Raw genomic sequence first — 17,666 nt, 5'->3', positions numbered from 1 at the left:
TCCAGGACCACAATTTGGACTTTTATATTTATTTTGTGGACTTTCTGTTCTTTATATTTAGGTCAGTGTCATAATACAGGAAAATGTGGTAGCGCCTTACTTTGTTTATATAGAGCTTTTTATAAAAGCTTTATATATAGTTCCACTTTGAACGTGGATTGTCCACCCGCTTCCTGGCTGCCTCTTTCCCCTCTTCCACTGTCCATATCCATGCTCTTCTTTTGTAGGTTCATCTCCTCTCTACACACCAGATTTACTAGGATATACAATTTCCTTCCTGGGAAGGAAATATGGACATGTGACCTGAAAAATGCACAAATCAAGGTCCATATTGCATTTTAGTGCATTTTGAGTGGTTTTCCATGTCTTGCTATTGACTAAAATGTACCATTAATTTTGACCAAAATACACAAAAGCTGCAGAAAAGGGAATTTTAAAAAAGGCAACAAACTGCCAATGTGAAGAGCTCCATAGATTATGATGGTAGGTTTCATGCACTTTTAGTGCACCGTGGCCCTGCATGTGATTGGGCCATTAAGTAAACCCATTGACCGGAGGGTTCTTCACTGTACATAGTATACCAACATGTGCTCAGAGATGTGATCCATAAATAGCCATTATGAAACGAGTTCATATTTTATGTATCTATAGCTTCTGAAAAGCTTCTTGTTTTTAATTAAAGGGTGGTGGATTGCACATTGCATGGTTTTTAAGACGTTTCATAACAAATCACTGCCTCTGGCTTCCCTGGTCATGTGTGTCCATCTCCTAGGAGCTAGGAGGGGCTGGGAAGATGCCTTTAAGGACTAAGCAGAGGAAAAAAAAGACACATTCTTTGTCCTAACTTCATCGGAACCAGACAGATCCTTCGCTGTGGTGGACGGTGTTAACGAAGAGGTGAATGAGCTCCATTCGGAGACCACTTGAGGCTCAACCTGGGAGAGCTGGAAGAGAGACCTGCTACCAGCGGGAGACGCCTGAGCATCTAATCTACCAAAAGCCTAATCAAGCAGAAGAACTCCAGCCTGGTATGTCCGAAGCACAGTGGGAAACTGCTCTACTCACAAGCAATTGCTCAGAAGGCAGAACTATAAAAACCATTAAGGTTCTAAGGTCATCAAAATGTACAAAGGGCATCAAAAGGACTACAAATAAAAATCCTCGCCAACTGTGAGCAGGACATCAGCTGGAACGGAGCAGAAGAAAATACAACACTGGATTAGCGTCCAAGACATCCTCATCTGCATAAGAGGTAAAATAGCCATTCTTGACGTTGACGCGCTCATTGAACACACCTGGGGGCACTTTGGTGAGGTGGCATGATGACACTCTTGGGTTGCACTGCTGAAGTCTTGGTGAAGTTCTCACTATCTGCATGGGGGTTCCATGGTATCCGGGTGCCTGATAGTTTGTCCCTGGTTTCCTCTCACCACTAGGGATGAGGAGGGTGATTTTGGCGGAAAATTGATTTCACTGCAAAATTTCTCCAAAGCAAAAACTCTCAAGGAGCCGCTTAGGAGAAATATACTTGGAAAAAAAATACTCCTCTTTTCTTTATTTTGAGGATGTTTTTAGAGTAGTTTAGTTTAATTTAGGGGCATATTTAGAAAGTAATGACTCTGACATTCACCGTTTATTGCAGGTGAATGCTGTGTGTGTTTTTAAATTACAGTGATTGATTCACCACCAGTGAATGTTTGGTGGAAGTCACTTCCATTGACCTATAAAAAAAAGCCCCTAATAGTGTTCTTTGTATTTGTGTTTTCCCTTTTAGTGTATTTGATATTTTTTTCTTTACTGTCGTGAATTTCTTTAATTTACTTTTTTGTGAAAAAAAAACTAAAATAATGAAGCTAATGATTGGCCATATCTGGGATTTGTTTAAAGGCGCTTCAGTTACCCTCGGGAGCTACGTAAAGCTCATTGCCCCCTTATAACCCACCGAAAGCCACCGAAAACCACCTTCATTTCACCTTTCCCATGGACTCCTTTTATATCACAAAAAGTGCATTTGAAATCCCACAAATTTTGGTGCAATTTCATGGAAAATGAAAATTCCCAATTTTTTCTCATCTATAGTCCCCATCCAAAAATATGCTAATAGGTTGATTGGCTTCTGACCTACAAATGGGATGGATGGTTGTGTGACTGGGAAAGGGTCCTACAAATAGGAAGGATGGTTGCGTGGCCAGGAAAAGGTCCTACAAATGGGATGGATGGTTGTGTGGCCAGGAAAAGGTCCTACAAATATGATGGATGGTTGTGTGACCGGGAAAGGGTCCTACAAATAGGATGGATGGTTGTTTGACCAGGAAAGGGTCCTACAAATGGGATGGATGGTTGTGTGGCCAGGAAAAGGTCCTACAAATATGATGGATGGTTGTGTGACCGGGAAAGGGTCCTACAAATAGGATGGATGGTTGTGTGACCAGGAAAAGGTCCTACAAATATGATGGATGGTTGTGTGACCGGGAAAGGATCCTACAAATGGGATGGATGGTTGTGTGACCGGGAAAGGGTCCTACAAATTGGATGGATGGTTGTGTGACCGGGAAAGGGTCCTACAAATAGGATGGATGGTTGTGTGACCAGGAAAGGGTCCTACAAATGGGATGGATGGTTGTGTGGCCAGGAAAAGGTCCTACAAATAGGATGGATGGTTGTGTGACCAGGAAAGGGTCCTACAAATGGGATGGATGTTTGCGTGGCCAGGAAAAGGTCCTACAAATAAGATGGATGGTTGTGTGACCAGGAAAGGGTCCTACAAATGGGATGGATGGTTGCGTGGCTAGCAAAAGGTCCTACAAATAGGATGGATGGTTGTGTGACCGGGAAAGGGTCCTACAAATGGGATGGATGGTTGCGTGGCCAGGAAAGGGTCCAACAAATAGGATGGATGGCTATGTGACCGGGAAAGGGTCCTACAATTTGGTTGGATGGTTGCGTGGCCAGGAAAGGGTCCTACGATTTGCATGAATGGTTATGTGGCCGGGAAAAGGTCCTACAAATGGGATTGATGGTTTAGTAGTATTGTACTTTATAAATACTTGCAGATAACAACAGTGTTGGATGAAGAAGGTTGCAGTACAAATCAGTCACAGTTGCCAAAATTCCGCAGTGAACCTGTCACAGGAGAAACAAGTGAAATGTTTTTGCTGGCTTGTTTTTATAAGGCTCTTTGGGCTTTCACATTCATTTGTGCATTGCACCCTGGCGAGTCCTGATGGTGGTACTGGAACTGGCACCTCATAATGCCAATGACTCTCAATGGCACTTTATTAGCCCTTTATACTTTATTGACCATCACTTATAAGAGCTTGTTAGACTTCCCTTTTCAGATTTCTGGGCATTAATATGGAGTTGATTCCCCTTAAAGCTAAACAGCCTCTACTCTGGGAAGAATTTCCAGAAGATTTTGTGGTGTGTCTGGGGGAATATGTGCCCATTCAGCCATTTGTTATCTGGTATTGATGTGGGGTGAGAAGACCTGACCTCAATGGCTGTACTAATTCATCCCAAAGGTGTTCAGTAGGGTTGAGGTCGGGGCTCTGTACAGGACACTCGAGTTCCTCCACACTAAACTGGTCAGATCATGTCTTTATGGAGCTGTGAACAGTTATGCTGGAACTGAAAGGGGTCTTTACACAATTGTTGTCACGAGTCTTGAATGCTAGGGGAAGGCTAGAACCCCTGGCATCCAAAAGAACATTTTTGGAGGTCAGATACTGCTGTTGGACCTGGCTCACTATCGTCCTTCCAGTTCATCCCAAAGGTGTTCTGTAGAGTTGAGGTCAGGGCTCTGTGCAGGACATTTGAGTTCCTCCACCCATCACACCTCTAGAGCTCGTAGGATATTGTATTTCGAAACCATGACTATTAATATTGAGTTGCCCCCCCTTGTAGCTATACCATCCTCCACTCTTCTGGGAAAGCTTTCTAGAAGATTTTGGAGGGTGTCTCTTGGAATTCCAATTCATCCAAAAGGTGTTCATTAGGTTATGGTCAGGGCTTTGTACAGGACACTCGAGTCCCTTCACACCAAACTGGTCATCCATGTCTGTATGGCGCTGGCTTCGCATACCTGATCTCAGTAAGTTGCAGGGGTGTCCACATACCTTTGGCCATATAATATACACACAGTTTGTATGTAAATATAGTATTTATTTGGCAAACACTCTGTAGATTTCATATTTTTCTAAATATATTATCATGAGGTGGTGCAACTCCTGGACTTTCACTTCTTTCATATACAGTCAGGTCCATAAATATTGGGACATGGACACAATTCTAACATTTTTGGCTCTATACACCACCACAATGGATGGAATGAAACAAACAAGATGTGCTTTAACTGCAGACTGTCAGCTTTAATTTGAGGGTATTTACATCCAAATCAGGTGAACGGTGTAGGAATTACAACAGTTTGCATATGTGCCTCCCACTTATTAAGGGACCAAAAGTAATGGGACAATTGGCTTCTCAGCCGTTCCATGGCCAAGTGTGTGTTATTTCCTCATTATCCCAATTACAATGAGCAGATAAAAGGTCCAGAGTTCATTTCAAGTGTGCTATTTGCATTTGGAATCTGTTGCTGTCAACTCTCAAGATGAGATCCAAAGAGCTGTCACTATCAGTGAAGCCATCATTAGGCTGAAAAAAACAAAACAAACCCATCAGAGAGATAGCAAAAACATTAGGCGTGGCCAAAACAACTGTTTGGAACATTCTTAAAAAGAAGGAACGCCCCGGTGAGCTCAGCAACACCAAAAGACCCGGAAGACCACGGAAAACAACTGTGGTGGATGACCGAAGAATTCTTTCCCTGGTGAAGAAAACACCCTTCACAACAGTTGGCAGATCAAGAACACCCTCCAGGAGGTAGGTGTATGTGTGTCAAAGTCACCAATCAAGAGAAGACTTCACCAGAGTGAATACAGAGGGTTCACCACAAGATGGAAACCATTGGTGAGCCTCAAACACAGGAAGGCCAGATTAGAGTTTGCCAAACGACATCTAAAAAAGCCTTCACAGTTCTGGAACAACATCCTATGGACAGATGAGACCGACATCAACTTGTACCAGAGTGATGGGAAGAGAAGAGTATGGAGAAGGAACTGCTCATGATCCTCAGCATACCACCTCATCAGTGATCATGGTGGTGGTAGTGTCATGGCGTGGGCATGTATGGCTGCCAATGGAACTGGTTCTCTTGTATTTATTGATGATGTGACTGCTGACAGAAGCAGCCGGATGAATTGTGAAGTGTTTCGGGAATATTATCGGCTCATATTCAGCCAAATGCTTCACAACTCATTGGACGCTTCACAGTGCAGATGGACAATGACCCAAAGCAGACTGCAAAAGACACCAAAGAAGTGGAATGTTCTGCGATGGCCAAGTCCATCACCTGACCTGAATCCGATTGAGCATTTCACTTGCTGAAGACAAAACTGAAGGGAAAATGCCCCAAGAACAAGCAGGAACTGAAGACAGTTGCAGTAGAGGCCTGGCAGAGCATCACCAGGGATGACACCCAGCGTCTGGTGATGTCTATGCGTTCCACACTTCAGGCTGTCATTGACTGCAAAGGATTTGTAACCAAGTATTAAAAAGTGAAAGTTTGATTTATGATTATTATTCTGTCCCATTACTTTTGGTTCCTTAATAAGTGGGAGGCACATATGCAAACTGTTGTCATTCCTACACCGTTCACCTGATTTGGATGTAAATACCCTCAAATTAAAGCTGACAGTCTGCAGTTAAAGCACATCTTGTTCATTTCATTTCAAATCCATTGTGGTGGTGTATAGAGCCAAAAATGTTGTGTTGATGTCCCAATATTTATGGACCTGACTGTATATACTGTATATGGCTGGATGGAAGGACCTGGTTGCATTGTACCATTGACCTGGTCTAAGCTCAGGTCACCTGTCTGTCATAATATATACACGGCTCAAAAAAATTAAAGGCAGACTTTGTAATCAGATTCTGGCATCAAGTCAATGACACTCCTGGGATATGGATCTGGTCAGGTAAGTCACAGAGGGGTTTGTTAATCAGTTTCAGCTGCTTTGGTGTTCATGAAATTACCAACAGGTGCATTAGATGGGCAACAATGAGACAACCCCCAAAACAGGAATGGTTTTACAGGTGGAGGCCACTGACATTTTTCCCTACTCATGTTTTCTGACTGTTTTTCACTGGTTTTGTATTCGGCTAGGGTCAGTGTCACTACTGGTAGTATGAGGCCATACCTGGACCCTACAGAGGTTGCACAGGCAGTCCAACTCCTCCAGGATGGCACATCAATACCTGCCATTGCCAGAAGGTTTGCTGTGTCTCCCGGCACAGTCTCAAGAGCATGGAGGAGATTCCAGGAGATGGGCAGTTCCTCTAGGAGAGCTGGACAGGGCCGTAGAAGGTCCTTAACCCATCAGCAGGACCGATATCTGCTCCTTTGTGCAAGGAGGAACAGGATGAGCCCTGCCAGAGCCCTACAAAATGACCTCCAGCAGGCCACTGGTGTGAATGCCTCTGACCAATCAGAAACAGACTTCATGAGGGTGGCCTGAGAGCCCGACATCCTCTAGTGGGCCCTGTGCTCCCTGCCCGGCACCATAGAGCTGGATTGGCATTGGCCATTGAACCCCAGAATTGGCAGGTCCACCACTGGCGCCCTGTGCTTTTCACAGATGAGAGCAGGTTCACCCTGAGCACATGTGACAGACGTGAAAGGGTCTGGAGAAGCCGTGGAGAACGTTCTGCTGCCTGTAACATGGTTCAGCATGACTGTTGTGGTGGTGGGTCAGTGATGGTCTGGGGGGGCATCTCCATGGAGGGACACACAGACTTCTACAGGCTAGACAATGGCACCCTGACTGCCATTAGGTATGGGGATGAAATCCTTGGACCCATTGTCTGACCCTACACTGGTGCAGTGGGTCCTGGGTTCCTCCTGGTGCGGTGGGTCCTGGGTTCCTCCTGGTGCAGTGGGTCCTGGGTTCCTCCTGGTGCAGTGGGTCCTTGGTTCCTCCTGGTGCCGTGGGTCCCGGGCTCCTCCTGGTGCAGACAATGCCCGACCTCATGTGGGGAGAGTATGCAGGCAGTTCCTGGAGGATGAAGGAATTGATACCATTGAATGGCCCCCACACTCACCTGACCTAAATCCAATAGAACCCCTCTGGGATGTCATGTTTTGGTCCATCCGACGCCGCCAGGTTGCACCTCAGACTGTCCAGGAGCTCAGTGACGCCCTGGTCCAGATCTGGGAGGAAATCCCCCAGGACACCATCCGCGGTCTCATTAGGAGCCTCCCCAGAGCTATACACTCTGTCAGCAGCTTTAACAAACTCGTGCAGACTCCACCTCCGCAACATGCAGACTCCACCTCCGCAACATGCAGACTCCGCCTCCGCAACATGCAGACTCCGCCTCCGCAACATGCAGACTCCGCCTCCGCAACATGCAGACTCCACCCCCGCAACATGCAGACTCCACCTCCGCAACATGCAGACTCCACCTCCGCAACATGCAGACTCCACCCCCGCAACATGCAGACTCCACCTCCGCAACATGCAGACTCCACCTCCGCAACATGCAGACTCCACCTCTGCAACATGCAGACTCCACCTCCGCAACATTGCCAAAATCTGCACGTTCCTAACCCCAGAAACCACTAAACAGCTCATCCACTCCCTCATCATATCACGACTCGACTACTGCAACTCCCTCCTCACTGGCCTGCCTCACCGCTGGCTATCCCCGCTTCAGTCCATCCTGAATACGGCTGCCAGACTCATTCACCTTTCCAGCCGCTCCATCTCCGCCACCCCCCTCTGCCAATCCCTCCACTGGCCTCCACTCAGTGTCCTCCACCCCCCTCTGCCAATCCCTCCACTGGCCTCCATTCAGTGTCCTCCACCCCTCTCTGCCAATCCCTCCAATGGCTTCCATTCAGTGTCCTCCACCCCTCTCTGCCAATCCCTCCACTGGCCTCCACTCAATGTCCTCCACCCCCCTCTGCCAATCCCTGCACTGGCCTCCACTCAGTGTCCTCCACCCCCCTCTGCCAATCCCTCCACTGGCCTCCACTCAGTGTCCTCCACCCCTCTCTGCCAATCCCTGCACTGGCCTCCACTCAGTGTCCTACACCCCTCTCTGCCAATCCCTCCACTGGCCTCCATTCAGTGTCCTCCGCCCCTCTCTGCCAATCTCTCCACTGGCCTCCACTCAGTGTCCTCCACCCCTCTCTGCCAATCCCTGCACTGGCCTCCACTCAGTGTCCTACACCCCTCTCTGCCAATCCCTCCACTGGCCTCCATTCAGTGTCCTCCGCCCCTCTCTGCCAATCCCTCCACTGGCCTCCATTCAGTGTCCTCCGCCCCTCTCTGCCAATCTCTCCACTGGCCTCCACTCAGTGTCCTCCACCCCTCTCTGCCAATCCCTCCACTGGCCTCCATTCAGTGTCCTTCACCCCTCTCTGCCAATCCCTCCACTGGCCTCCACTCAGTGTCCTCCACCCCTCTCTGCCAATCTCTCCACTGGCCTCCATTCAGTGTCCTCCGCCCCTCTCTGCCAATCCCTCCACTGGCCTCCATTCAGTGCCCTCCACCCCTCTCTGCCAATCCCTCCACTGGCCTCCACTCAGTGTCCTCCGCCCCTCTCTGCCAATCCCTCCACTGGCCTCCATTCAGTGTCCTCCACCCCCCTCTGCCAATCCCTGCACTGGCCTCCACTCAGTGTCCTCCACCCCCCCTCTGCCAATCCCTCCACTGGCCTCCACTCAGTGTCCTCCACCCCCCTCTGCCAATCCCTCCACTGACCTCCACTCAGTGTCCTCCACCCCTCTCTGCCAATCCCTCCACTCAGTGTCCTCCACCCCTCTCTGCCAATCCCTCCACTGGCCTCCACTCAGTGTCCTCCACCCTCCCTCTGCCAATCCCTCCACTGGCTTCCGATTGCCCAACGGATCAAACTCAAAATCCTAACACTGACGTACAAAGCCGTCCACCATACTGCCCCGAACTACATCACCGACCTAATATCCAAGTACCACCCAACACGCACACTCCGCTCCTCACAAGACCTCCTTCTCTCTAGTTTCCTGGTCTCCTCCTCCCATGCCCGCCTCCAGGACTTCTCCAGGGTGTCACCCATCCTCTGGAACTCCCTGCCCCAACCCATCAGATTATCACCTACTCTCCTCTCCTTTAGGCGCACCCTGAAAACCCATCTCTTCAGGGAAGCCTACCCCACCCCCTGCTAACTTGCCGACCTCCTCCACTCTTCCTACCACACCATCCCCCACAGCTATCTCCTCCTGTACCACCATCCCCTCCCTCCTAGATTGTAAGCTCCAAGGATCAGGGCCCTCGATCCCCTCATGTATCACATTGTATTGGTATTGTTCTGTCACATGTTCTGTCCCCTCTGTAATGTACAGCGCTGAGCCAACTATGGGGGCTTTATAAATACTGTATAATAATAATATTTGAGTGATTTTGACAGATTTATTGCTGTGATCACTCTGACACTTTGAATATTCCCGGTGGGAATACACGTGTTGCACTTTATTTAATTTCTATTTGCACATTTTCATGGATTTTTAGATCACTGATTTATATATTTATTGTAATTTTATTTATGTTATATATTTAGGGTTTAGCGCTGCACCTTTTATTATTGATTGACAGTGTCTAAGTGGTTAGCACTTCCGCCTGGCAGTACTCAGGTCATTGGTTCAAATCTCAACCACAGCACCACCTGACTGGAGTTTGCATGTTCTCCCTGTGCCTGCGTGGGTTTCCTCTGGGTGCTCCAGTTTCCTCCCACACTCCAAAGACATGCTGGTAGGATAATTGGATCCTGTCCAAATTGGCCCTAGTATGTGTATGTATGTAGGTTAGGGACCTTAGATTGTGTGCTCCTCGGGGGCGGGGACTGATGGGAATGTAATATATATATATATATATATATATATATATATATGTAAGGTGATGAGTAAATTGATGGTGCTGTATAAGTACCTGGAATAAATAAATAAAATATGGGATGCTAATCGCACTTCCAAACATGACCAGTAGAGGGAGCTCTGAGAGACCTATAGATGAAAATAGTGACAAGAAGTGGAGCCCATAGTGGAATTAGGACTCACTTTGGTTTCCTATTGAAGGTGATGCCAATAAAGAGACCTGTCATTCAGAACTGGTCATTACTGCTGAAGCACAGGATCAAATGTCTAAACTATATATAAGTGAAATCCCGGCTCAGGGTTTGAAGAAGATTGCTAATTGATGTTTGCTGGAGGGCACTGTGCTGAAGTCCTGGTCTGGAGAAGGGTCTTGTAATCTCCCTCACTGAGGATCTACCTGTGGATGCTGGGTGGCAGACAGCTTTTGGGACACTGGGAGTACAGACCTTGTTGGGGACTATTAGTTGTGCAAGTGGCAGAAGGGATCTACAGTAAATGCCAGAGGTTGCTATATGGACTGCTGTAGGGTCCTAGATATACTGGCCATTCCTTGCTACCCCAGAAAAGTTGCTATTTGAAGATTAAAGAGAAGTTTGTCCTTCTATTGTTGCTAATAATTGTCAGGTCTCTGGGTACCCCTGCTAAAACCAATTCATTGGTGGTCAGTGGGAAAATGCCCCTTCCATTAGTGGAAAGAAATCCCCCTTTACAGTGGGGGTCAGAAGGCCACCTCATAGATGGCTGAAAAGATCATTGGAGTCATGCTGTTGGCTCCGTCAAGTGGCATTGGCCCCAAAACTAAGCAGGCACCATACGATGGGAGGTCCATCAGCCACTGGTCAACAAACACCTAGCAACCTCTTCCCCAGGCTTCCACGGTACCCTGATTGAGGATGGCTGCTGTAGGCTGAGCTTTATATCTTTATATTCACCTTTTGCAGATATTTTTAGGACGACCACATGATGAGCAGGATCTTATTTTGATCTCCTCCCACCAGAGGGCCCTCCGTAAAGCAAAGATGTCTTCTTTGCATCATTACACTGTGATTGCTGGGCGCCATCAGTGGACGAGTCCATGATATCCTACACTCACTGTATGTCCTCAGTCATCCAAGCTGAATGACATTTGGATATCATTCAATCTAGAAGACTTCTCGTGGCAGAAAATAAGTTCTGCAGATGATAGCTGCAGATTAAGAGAAAGTATTGCTGCAAAAACTTCCTAAATGAAGTCAGTGAGAGTGGAAGCAGCTCCATCATCTGCGCTCCCACAGGAAACGTATGCCAGAAAAATTGGTTTGTTTTGATATCTCTGAACATGAACAAGGAAAGGTGCCTGGCCACCCTATCTAACCTCTTGTATTTTATCTCCGCAGGTCACAATGATCAACTTTACAGTCCTACAGACCGATGTCAATGACAGTCTTCCCACCATACTGGTACCGAAACCCAACGAGACCACCATCATCCACATCGAAGTTCCTAAAGGGGTTTTCCTATTCTTGTGTATTCTCAGCTTGTTGGAAAACATCTTGGTGGTTGTGGCCATTGCAAAAAATCACAACCTCCACTCTCCTATGTACTACTTCATCTGCTGCCTGGCCGCTTCTGATATGCTTGTCAGCATCAGCAATCTCATCGAGACGGTGATCCTGGTCTTGCTGAGCCATGCCGTCATAGGCTACAATGAACCAATGGTCAAGATGATGGACAACATTGTGGACACCATGATCTTGTGCTCGCTGGTGACATCACTATCATTTCTTGGAGCCATTGCTGTAGATCGCTACGTCACAATCTTCTACGCTCTGAGATATCACAACATCATTACCCAACGAAGAGTAATCAATGCCATCGCCGGGATCTGGTTGGCCAGTACCGCCTGTAGCATTACATTCATTGTGTTTTCCAACAGCCACGTCGTCATATTTTGTCTTATTGTGTTTTTCATCTTCATGTTGGTTTTAATGTTGGGCCTCTACATCCACATGTTTATCTTGGCCAGACGCCACTCACAGAGCATTTCGGCCCAACAGAAAGGGGTAGGAAGACGACTTTCCCCACATCAAGTGGCAGCCAAGCTAAGGGGAGCCATCACCCTAACAATATTACTTGGTATCTTCTTCCTTTGCTGGGGACCATTCTTCCTTCATCTTACCTTAATTGTCTCCTGCCCCAAGCACCCATTCTGCCTCGGATACTTTAAATATTTTAACATCAGTTACGTCCTGATCATTTTTAACTCCATTATCGACCCCATAATCTACGCGTTCCGGAGTCAGGAGCTGAGGAAAACCTTAAGGGACATTGTGTTTTGCTCCCAATGATGGTGCGAGGGGGTTAGGGAGAATAGAAGCTTAGAACTAAAGGTCTGAACTTCTTCAAAATTCTCCCTTTCCCCCCCCCATAATGTTGTTATAGCATGAAACTAAATGATTTCATGAGGACTTTGCAAAAAAAAAAAAATAACTTCAAAACTATAGATGTAAATGACAAGGAAGCCAAATAAGTGATAGAACTTTAGGTATTAGACTTTTGTCTGACTTTTATCCATAAAATTCGATGCTGTCCTGGAAAAATGAAATCTGGTTGGAGTTTGGACAATTCTTATGAAGGATTCTTGGATGCAGGAACTCTATTATTATTATTATTGTAGAGTGATGATATCATCATGTGGAACCCACAATCGAGTCACGGCCCATGTGTAGTGAAGCCTCTTGTTCTTTAAGTAACCTGAAGCCTAGGCAACTACAAGAACCCAGACATCATGGTGGCATCTGGAAGGACTGGAGCAACCAATGAGATCCTCCATATGCAGTTCAGAATGGAAGTAAGGGCTTGACTAGCTGCTATGGAGAACCTTTTAGGCACCTCCACCATATTGAGGCTTAGTAGGTGAAGGCCTAGATCCCCCTCTAGGCTCTAGTAGATTTATTATTCAAGCACCAAACTCAGGGGCTCATTCGTTGTTTTCCCTGCATCCAGCGTAGGTCAACCAATACTGATTCGAAGCTTTCATGCAAGCAATGGATCATTAACCCGCGTGTAATAAGTTCACAGTTATTAGACATCTGAGATTCTTTTCATTTTTATTGTTTTTCGGGGACAGACTAAAACATTTAATGTGAAAATGGCTTAATGTAGCTTAACGTGTAATAAACTGCCTAAACCTCAATGAATTGACTTGAAACTTTGCACAGCCCAAGTTCCCAACTTACCAAACATGTCCTAGAAGTTTCATAGATTTCAGCCTTCCACAAAGAAAATGGGGGACATTAAGCTTGTTTTTTGGGGATCATAATGTGGCTTAACGTACAAAAAAGAGCTTAGATGTTGACCAATTTCCCCCAAACTTCACACAATAGAATACTCTATCTATGGCAACATATTCTGAAAATTTCGGGTCATTTTGTAAATAACTCCAAAAGTTATTCACATTAAGCTATATATAACAGTGCTAAAACATTTAATGTGAAGAGCTTAATGTAAAAAGAGCTTAACGTACCATAATGTGCCTAAACCTCAATCAATTGACTTGAAACTTTGCACAGCCCAAGTTCTCAACATCCCAAACATGTCCTAGAAGTTTCATGGGTTTTGATCTCCCACAAAGCAAGTGAGTGACATTAAGCTTGTGTAGACCCTACCACCTTGTGTGGTGGCCATAGCGTGGGACAGCCAATGAGGGAATATTATGAGTGTGTGTTTGTAGCTCACCAGCCAATCACTGGGGAATTCTTGGCTTGTGGTGCATGCTTGGGAAGTGCATTCTTCCAAGTTCCAAATACCTGTCAATATTGGCACAAAACCTTCTGGCTTCTGCTAGAAAGCTGAACATGAAGAGGAACTTCATCTTTTGGCATGACAACGACCCAAGCATACATCCAAATCAACAAAGGAATGGCTTCACCAGAAGATGATTAAAGTTTTAGAACGGCCCAGCCAGAGCCCAGACCTGAATCCGATTGAAAATCTGTGGGGTGATCTGAAGAGGGCTGTGCACATGAGATGAATTCACAATCTGACAGATTTGAAGAGTTTTTGCAAGGAAGAGTGGGCAAATATTGCCAAGTCAAGATGTGTCATGCTGATAGACTCATCCCCAAAACGACTGAGTGCTGTAATAACATGAAAAGTGCTTCAACAAAGTATTAGTTTAAGGGTGTGCACACTTATGCAACCATATTATTTTAGTTTTTTATTTTTACTTCCCTCCACCGAAAATATTTCAGTATGTTTTTCAACTGAGTTGTACAGTTTATAGGTCACATTAAAGGTGGAAATTTTTCTGAAATTGTTTTTCTTTGTCTCATTTTCTTACATCACAGAAACCTGACTTTTTTAATAGTGGTATGTCGACTTTTTATATCCACTGTATATATTCATGAGAATTGCTGTGTGCTCAATCTTAGTACAGTCTACCTCCAGGCTTGGCCTGGGGAGGTAATGCTTATGTGCAGGAAAGGTTTGACTAGGCCTCAAGCCTAGAAGGGGCCTCACATGCTGATTGAGGAGGAGAATGAGAGAAACTGGATGGCTACTGGAGGTACCTGGTACTAGAATGTACCTAAGGGGCAAGTCTGTCTGACCTATTGAAGATCACATGACTATCCATATTTAGCTGTTCCTCTAATAACCAGTGCCGGCTTGTGCTCCTATGGACTCTGCACTGTGAAATACTGAAAGGGTCTGCTGAGTCTGGAGTTCTTTTCTAATATAGTTTTGACATGAATGTTCTGAGCCCTGAATGTCCTATCTCCCAGTTATGGAGTTCCCCAATAAAGAATTCAAAGATGTACTTAAACTGACTGGTGCCCAACTTTTCTTTGATCGCACATCTCTTCACTGGCCTAGGATCAGCACAAAAACAAAATGTCAGCCTTCCCTGCCTTTGAGGGTCCACGCTACGCCTCGGGGGGTCAGGGGGGTGCTGTACTTATTTTTAGGGGAACTAATTGTGGCTTAAAGTACAAAAGAGAGCTTGGATGTTATCCAATTTCCTCAAAATGTATACAATAGAAGACTCTATCTATGCCAACATATTATACAAATCTCAGGTTGTTTGGTAAAACAGACTAAAGATTATTAACATTTAAAGGAGAACTCTGGGCAAAAACTTTTTTACATGTTCTTGTTGCTTATCTCCTGCCTTCCCTGAATATGTAATCCATATTCTTGTTATCTGAGTATTTGTTCTGAAATAGCCTGGGTATATTTAAATCAAACCCTTAATCCCCATTGGTTTCCTTCTAGTAAGACCGATCACTGCTATGCCTCCTATTCCCACAGACACCGGTCTTGGTACATCCCATCTGTAGTTCTGTTCTCCAGCAAGCTGGAATGTATTTCCATCCCTGCTTGTTGCAGTGGGCGGACCAGGATACACAGACTGCCGGTCTGTACCGTCCATGGAGGTGGTGTCCTAGGAATGACAGCTCCCCTGGGCTGCTCTGAAAGGCTACATCCAAGGGAGTCTGTAACCCATGCTGCCTGCACATTGGGGTAGCATCACAGCTGGCTCAGAATCCTCTGTTTGCTGTACCATCCGAAGACCAGCTTTCGGAAGACCAGCTTTCTGGTTCTGGTAGCGGCTGCCCAATGTCCCCCAGTGAAATCACTGGTTGCTAGGACCGCCTGGTTATTTTCAGAATATGTTGCCATTGATAGAGTCTTCTAAAGTGTGAAGTTTGGGGGAGATTGGTCAACATCTAAGCTTTTTTTATACGTTAAGACACATTAAGCTCCCCAAAAAACAAGCTTAATGTCCCCCATTTTCTTTGTGGAAGGCTGAAATCTATGAAACTTCTAGGACATGTTTGGGATGTTGGGAACTTGGGCTGTGCAAAGTTTCAAGTCAATTGATTGAGGTTTAGGCACATTATGGTACGTTAAGCTCTTTTTACATTAAGCTCTTCACATTAAATGTTTTAGCACTGTTATATATAGCTTAATGTGAATAACTTTTGGAGTGATTTACCAAATGACCCAAAATTTTCAGAATATGTTGCCATTGATAGAGTCTTCTAATGTGTGAAGTTTGGGGGAGATTGGTCAACATCTAAGCTCTTTTTTGTACGTTAAGCTACATTAGGCTCCCCAAAAAACAAGCTTAATGTCCCCCATTTTCTTTGTGGAAGGCTGAAATCTATTAAACTTCTAGGAAATGTTTGGGATGTTGAGAACTTGGGCTGTGCAAAGTTGTAAGTCAATTGATTGAGATTTAGGCAGTTTATTACACGTTAAGCTACATTAAGCCATTTTCACATTAAATGTTTTAGTCTGTCCCGTTTTTCGGACAAAAAGTCATTTTTGGAGATTCGGTTGTATCCACATCTACGAATGCACACAGAAACAAATGGCAACAAATTCGAAAAAAAAAAATGTATAGCAAAATTAAGAATGCATTTGTTTCATTCGGATGACGTCACATGATGTGATGCTAATTCACGCCCATGGGGAACGGAACTCAATTTTTGACTTTGATCATTTGGATTGGGAAAACTAATGGAACCGAATTTCATTCCATTAGTTAATTCGGATGCTCATGACTCCAGATGATATTGTCCAATCCGCTTATGCCATTTTTCTTGGTGAGTTGGACTAGCGTCTGAAAATATTGAATCCGTCCGATATCGAATTTGTAGCAATTTTCCAGGAAAAACTTAAAAATGTTTTGAATCCATCTGGACCAACAAATATCTGAAACGAATGCTGAAGATACAAAATGAACCCCAAAAATGAATCAAGTTATGTTGTTTCGAATATGACAAAATGAAATTCTTCGATGAACAAATGAATCCGAAGGGAAGCGAAACCCTCCGGCGTGCACATGTCTCACAGTTATGGCTGAAGAGATTCCCATAATCGTCTTGTCTGTATTCGAATGAATGAAGCTAATGGAAATGACCTTCTGGCACAGGAGATATCGGTCACCAGAGGAGACGACTGTAAATAAAACCTCCCAGAATAATTCCCGGGATGACGCTCGGCTCAATGAACGGTTTGGAGAAACGTTTCAAAGACCGATAATGGTGATGATGATCCGGAATGATTCAGTTCCATAAACGCCGGACTAGCCTTCAATTGCTGTCGTGTTGAAATATTTAATCCCTGAAATGCCGTCCAATAGTCCCGAGAGCGGGGAGTACAAAGTCACTTCTAATGAGGATGATGTATGACTGTGATAAGGACATTGAATGATGAGCTCATCGAGGGCCCGGACTCATGTCACTGTCTATGTACATTGTAAAGCACCACGAAATGTGTCCGTGTTCTGAATAAAACATGTATGACGAGCCCGGAGCTCAACACGTATTTATCGGAAAGGTGTGACAATGTAATACGCCAATTAGCAACTGTTAGTGGGACCTGGACTTGGCTAAACACACTTCCAGGGTAGTAGCAGTGCTGGAGTAGCACCTTGCACCACCTTGGACCACCTTGGACCATCCCATGGATGCTAAGCACAGGCTGCACATAGTACCTTGACTTCTGCCCAAGTTGAGATTAAGCCCCTCCCATGATGAGAGGTGGGCTGTGCAGAAGGGGGGGCATGTCAGCACAAGTCTGATCATTGGATGAGAGGTGAGCTGTGCAGTGGGGGGGGGGGGGGGTCATGTCAGCACAAGTCTGATCATTGTATGACAGGCAGGCTGTGCAGGGGGGGGGGGTAAGCACAAGTCTGATCATTGGATGA

General features: G+C 45.5%; 1 protein-coding gene across 1 annotated transcript; it reads left to right on the top strand.

The window, feature by feature from the left end:
* The first annotated feature begins 850 nt into the window (after positions 1-850).
* LOC149430639 (melanocyte-stimulating hormone receptor-like) lies at positions 851-17,265 on the top strand. The gene is made up of 2 exons (XM_089666162.1): positions 851-1,252; positions 11,347-17,265. The coding sequence occupies exon 2, from the start codon at positions 11,353-11,355 to the stop codon at positions 12,295-12,297; it is 945 nt and encodes a 314-aa protein (XP_089522288.1). The 5' UTR covers positions 851-1,252; positions 11,347-11,352; the 3' UTR covers positions 12,298-17,265.
* Positions 17,266-17,666: the final 401 nt, after the last annotated feature.

Source organism: Staurois parvus, unplaced genomic scaffold (assembly GCF_062004578.1).
Source record: "Staurois parvus isolate SC_StPar_1 unplaced genomic scaffold, SC_StPar_1.0 ptg002567l, whole genome shotgun sequence".
NCBI lineage: Eukaryota > Metazoa > Chordata > Amphibia > Anura > Ranidae > Staurois > Staurois parvus.
This window is presented reverse-complemented; position numbering and strand designations above follow the sequence as displayed.